This window comes from Sinocyclocheilus rhinocerous, unplaced genomic scaffold, assembly GCF_001515625.1.
Source record: "Sinocyclocheilus rhinocerous isolate Xijiao unplaced genomic scaffold, SAMN03320098_v1.1 scaffold3477, whole genome shotgun sequence".
Lineage (NCBI taxonomy): Eukaryota > Metazoa > Chordata > Actinopteri > Cypriniformes > Cyprinidae > Sinocyclocheilus > Sinocyclocheilus rhinocerous.
In genome coordinates, this window is record NW_015667279.1 from 568,696 (window position 1) to 574,385 (window position 5,690).

Here is a 5,690-nt window from a genome sequence, read left to right on the forward strand (position 1 = left end):
ATGTACTATTTGATGCAATTTATGAGGGGGAAGTGGTTGGATATTTCAAAATATTTAGTGGGAATTTGTGAGTGAATTTAATAGCTGTGGGATCTTTTTTTAACAGTTCCCTTATAGGGAAAAAACGGCTAAAACCAGCTTAAGATGGTCTTCCAGTCTGGTCATAGCTGGTTTGCAAGCTGGTCTTGTTTAGTATTTTTATTTTATTTTATTTATTTTGAATCGTTGCTTGTTAACCCACCTACATAAAGCCTACAGTTAGGATTATGAACAGCATTATCAGTGGAATATGTTTAATCTGATCAACATTGGTGTAGTGCCATTGTAAATTGCCGTACTGTTCGAACCCAAATGATTTTCATTAAATTACTGACGAATCAAATTGGGTTCGTTTCTCCAAATCGTGGAAGAGCGTTTGATTGGCCTGAAACACCAAACTCCCACCCCTCATTCACCTGAGCTAAAGTTTGAGCTCCCTCAGAGAGAGATCCAAACAGGGACGAACATGGAGGAGCTGGCTAAAGAAAGCATCAGCTTTTTAACAAGCCCCGCTCTGGACACAAACGGACCGAAGTTGGGCTCGTTAGCAGCGGTTTTCATCATGCTGAAGTCCGCGCTGGGTGCTGGGCTTCTCATCTTTCCCTGGGCGTTTGAGAAATCTGGAGGAATTCACTCTGCTGTCATTGTAGAAATGGCAAGTAACTCTTTGCTGCAATGAAACACTGATTGTTTAAATATTTTATGGCTCAGTTAACCTGGTTTCTTCACTGTGGCTTCTACCATATCGCTCTTGTGTACACTATCTAAAATTAATGAATTATCTTTCCATTAAATCTAATCCAAAGATCATTTGAGAGAACTTTTTGTTCAGTATATGCATATTGTTAACTCTATAATGTCTGAATAACATATTTCCACTTGTTTTGATTCTGTTAATGATGTTATATGATACATTTCTGTCTTGCATAGATTTCTCTTGTGTTCCTGATCAGTGGACTTGTCATCTTGGGCTATTCGTCTTCAGTCAGTGGACAAAACACATATCAGGCTGTGGTCAGAGATGTGTGCGGTCCTGCCATAGGCAACCTCTGTGAGATATGCTATGTCTTCAACCTCTTCTTCATATCTGTTGCTTTTCTGGTCATAGTTGCCGACCAGCTTCAGAAATGTAAGCAATGTAAAGCCGTTAATGGGACTTTTTTTTTTATTACTAATTGCTCATATTGTGTTTTTGTAAGTAGACGTTATCCATTAGATGATCCTCACATTGATCCATCTCCATTCATTTCTCCCAGTGTGTGTCTCTATATATGAGTTAATCACAGGATTGCCAGAATCAGAGATGCCGTATTACTGGTACACAGACCAGAGATTTGCCCTGTTTCTTCTGTGTCTCTTCTTCATTTTCCCTCTCTCTGTCCCGAAGGAGATCAGCATACAGAAGTATACCAGGTGAGGAACTGTGTTCTGACCGTTTTGTTTGCTTATTTTCTTGACTATATTGTTCAGAACAGTGTTATTATTGTCAACTAAAACTAAAACGTACTCATTTTTGGTCATTAAAATAAAGCGGAAAAAATATAAATATTACATGAAAATCTTAAAAATTAGAAAATAAGTGAAATAAGTTTAGGTATTAAAGTTACTAAAACTGAAATAAAAATAAATGAAAGTTGAATAGAAATAAAAAAAGAATTACAATGACAAAAGCACATAACACAATTACTAAAACTTCAAATGAATTAAATATATAAATTAAATTAAAAAAAATTATAAATAAAAGCTAATTTCAAATATTAATAATTACTGTAATAGTATAGAAATAATACATAAATAACCCTGGTTCAGTTAAGATGGCAAAGCAGGTTTGTTTTATGAAGGTTATTGTGTTTTCCAGGCCTGAAAAAGCCATGGAAGTTGTTGAAACCTTTGAAATAATGGTAATTCCTATAGTGATTATTTTTCTAGTTATGTTCTGCTCAAGATGTATTTCATCGGCTAGGCAATGGCATTTACTCACAAGTCACAGTGATGTCCCATTTGTGAGCGAATGATTTAAAATCGGTTCTTTTTAGTGAATTGTGTGCAACAGTTTACAAATTATTCTTTTGAGACTTGTCAGAATGTTTTTTGGATTTGATTGGTCAAAACTGTGGGAAGCCTGTTTAGGTGGAGAGAGTTGCAGGGTAAGTGTGTAAAAAGACTGTGATTGTGATTTCATGAATTTTATGAAGCGCTTTTATTGCTTGTTTTTCATTAGGACTTTTATGGTCAATTGCTGTGGCAGTGCACAGCATTTTGAATAGATTTAAAATGACTCTCCTCTGACTAATAAGCAAAGCTTTCTTCCCCACACATCATCAAGATAATTTGTTTAATGTCAGCAGCATTTATTTTCTCATCAATAGTCTTTGATATTTCTTTTTGCTCAGTGTTCTAGGAACTTTTGCTGCCACGTATCTCACTGTAGCCATCATTGTGAAATACCACATGAGGCCCGTCCATGAGATCAATCTGTCTCCTCTTTACAGCAGTGGGTGAGTGTGGAGTGACAGAGCTTTCAAATTTAGTCGCAAATTGTATAAAGGTTCCCAGCATCTTCAGAACCATCTTTTCCTCTTGCCGTGCCTAAACAAAACTTACTGTCATGCTGAACGAATGTTGTTGAGAATGTAATTGGCTCATTTAACTGAAAACAAAAGGTCACAGAACTTTTATCTGTGAAGGTGCCTGCTTAACTATCATTATTTTTATTATTATTTAGAGTAGGCTCATGGGCTTCGATGTTCAGCGTCATCCCGACTATTTGCTTTGGCTTTCAGGTGAGTTTTCATGCTTTTATTCAACATACTGCCATTTTGCATTTGAGGAAAAAGAGAGATTCTTTCAGTGAATATCATCACTTCGGTCCACAAATGAGGGGGAAGCCAAATTGGTTTTGTTCTCGCTTTAATATTTAAGGTCAGGTCAAAGGCAAAGCGTGAAAAATGGTGCATCTTTGAGGTGGGTTTTATTTGTTAACACCGGGGGATTGTCAAAAATGTAATAAAAGTCCACGGGCATAGCAGAAGAGCGCTGAATTACTCTGTGTCCGCTGCCCGAGGCTGATTGATTACGAGGCGGAAATGGAGATATGAAAAAGAGCTGTGCAGCAAGGGAATCTGTGAGAAATGGGCTAGTGCAGAAAGTTAGTTATTACAAGAAAAGCTTTTTTTGGTGTAGGCAAAGTGCGCTGGAGATCAGATGTTTGAACACAGCTGTGCTTGTGCTGATGCTGTGTCTGTTTTAGTGCCATGAGGCCTGCATTGCTGTCTACAGTAGTATGGAGAACAGGAAGTTGTCTCACTGGGTCTTCATCTCTGTGGTGTCCATGTTCATCTGCCTCATCATCTACTCTCTCACTGGTCAGTAATTACAATATATTTACCGAAACTTCATATGGAATCATGCTTCATGTACTTTAACAAAATTGTGTTGTGAATGCAGAATTTTACAAACCATTTTTAACAACCATTTTAATTTGTTCATTTCAAATATATATATATATATATATGTATGTGTGTGTTTGTATATGTATGTGTGTATATATATATATGTGTGTGTATATTATATATATATATATATATATGTTGGTAACTCTATTTTGATAGTCCACTTGAAACATTTTTCTAACTATAAGTAACTACATGTCAAAAAGCAGTCCTTAGAGTATTAGTAGAATGTCTGCTTAATATCTACTAACACTTTATTTTGATGCTCCCGAACACACATTCTCCTGACTGTAAGTAACTGCAAGTACGTGTCAACTTATTCTACTAACCCTAACAGTCTACTAATACTCTAATGAGAGTTAGTTGACAAGTAGTTGCAAATTAAGAAGAGTTAGTTGACATGTAGCTGCACTAAGTTACTTATAGTTAGTGGAATGTCTAAAGTGGACAAAATAAAGTTTACCTATTTGTTTACTAATGAGCATATTGTTGAACAGATGAGCTGTTAACAAGGACTATTTTGTAGGAGTCTTTGGCTATCTGACGTTTGGGAAGAACGTAACTCCTGATATACTGATGTCGTACAGTGGGGGTGATGTGGCCATGATCATTGCCAGGCTGCTGTTTGGAATCTCAATCATCACCATCTACCCCATCATTGTCTTGCTTGGAAGGTATGCAGCAAACTGTGTCTTATGGCTATTAGGAGAATAGTTTCTTGCACATACAGTATATAGATTAATTGACACGTCTGTAGATCTGTGATTCAGGATCCGCTGCTGCGGCGACGACACAAACACACAGCAGTGACAGGGTCTTGTGAGAGCCGGACGCGTGTTGCCTTGACCACAGCCTGGGTCACAATCACTCTTCTCATCGCAGTGTTTGTTCCAGACATTAGCAAAGTGATCGGTGTTGTCGGAGGAGTCAGTGCTTTCTTCATCTTTATATTTCCAGGTAATTGTGCGTGTCTTCTGTTGATATATTTTACAAGGCCACATGATGTGTGTTGAAATGAATACTTAGTTCATGTATATGTCATAATTTATTAACTGAAAAATGAATACTGACATTTGTAAAGGGGATCATGTATTTTTATATTTGCATTCTGATTTATAAAAAACGAATTCTCGTTATATGATGATATATATGGTTTCAGCTTGGTTCTCACAACACAATGTCTGCATTTTAATATAATGTGAATCTTTTATTTGTAGCATGATGTGTATTTATATAATTTTGTATTATTTTTATTGAAGGACTTTGCCTAAGATCATGTATTTTTATATTTGCGTTCTGATTTATAAAAAACTTATTCTCGTTATATGATGATATATATGGTTTCAGCTTGGTTCTCACAACACAATGTCTGCATTTTAATATAATGTGAATCTTTTATTTGTAGCATGATGTGTATTTATATAATTTTGTATTATTTTTATTGAAGGACTTTGCCTAATATTTGTGGTGCAGTCAGAGTCAATTTCTCTTACAATGAGGTGAGTGAAGTGGGGCATAAATATTGTAGTTCTTTAGTATCCTGTATGTTTAATGGAATTCATGCTTATTCTATTACATGTACAATAACCTTTTGTTTTTGTGCATTTTCCTCCAGATATCTTCTGATCACGTGGGGAATGATCACACTTTTCTGTGGTACCTATATTTTTGGCCAGAGCACTTCTGTTGCGATCATGCAACTCCTAAATTAAATTTAACACCATGACTTTTGTTTGTATGGTTTGGCATAATTTTATACATTGCATGTATGGAATAATTCCTTAAAAATGGAGATTGTTGTACAAATGTACAATCAGCTTTGTGTGAAATACCTCAGACAATCATGTCATGTAAATCTGAACTATTTATATATTGTCACGCAATGTTCTGCCATTTTAATGGCAAATTTCATGTTGAGATAGATGTGAGCTTTGCTATAATTACAGGGATAGTTCACCCAAAAATGAAAATTCTGTAATTTACTCACCCTCATGTCATTCCAAACCCATAAGACCTTCGTTCATCTTCAGAACACAAATTCATTTTTTTTTTGGATGAAATCTGAGAGTTTTCTGACCCTGCATAGACAGCAACACAACTGACACGTTCAAGGCCCAGAAACATAGTAAGGATCATTAAACATCACTAAAATAGTCCACGTGACATCTGTGGTTCAAACATATTGTTATGAAGCTATGA

The 5,690-nt window shown here is 35.9% G+C and overlaps 1 protein-coding gene across 1 annotated transcript; it reads left to right on the forward strand.

The window, feature by feature from the left end:
* Positions 1-254: 254 nt before the first annotated feature.
* Positions 255-5,486, forward strand: LOC107733572 (putative sodium-coupled neutral amino acid transporter 8). The gene is made up of 10 exons (XM_016545241.1): positions 255-694; positions 970-1,168; positions 1,296-1,452; positions 2,433-2,537; positions 2,765-2,822; positions 3,290-3,404; positions 4,018-4,165; positions 4,249-4,448; positions 4,939-4,990; positions 5,107-5,486. The coding sequence occupies exons 1-10, from the start codon at positions 506-508 to the stop codon at positions 5,201-5,203; spliced, it is 1,320 nt and encodes a 439-aa protein (XP_016400727.1). The 5' UTR covers positions 255-505; the 3' UTR covers positions 5,204-5,486.
* Positions 5,487-5,690: the final 204 nt, after the last annotated feature.

Coding starts and splice junctions, on each gene's coding strand:
- LOC107733572 (XM_016545241.1), top strand. CDS start 506: ATGGAGGAGCTGGCTAAAGAAAGCATCAGCTTTTTAACAAGCCCCGCT. Junction 2,823..3,289: donor CTATTTGCTTTGGCTTTCAG/GTGAGTTTTCAT, acceptor TGTCTGTTTTAG/TGCCATGAGGCCTGCATTGC. Junction 4,991..5,106: donor TCAATTTCTCTTACAATGAG/GTGAGTGAAGTG, acceptor ATTTTCCTCCAG/ATATCTTCTGATCACGTGGG.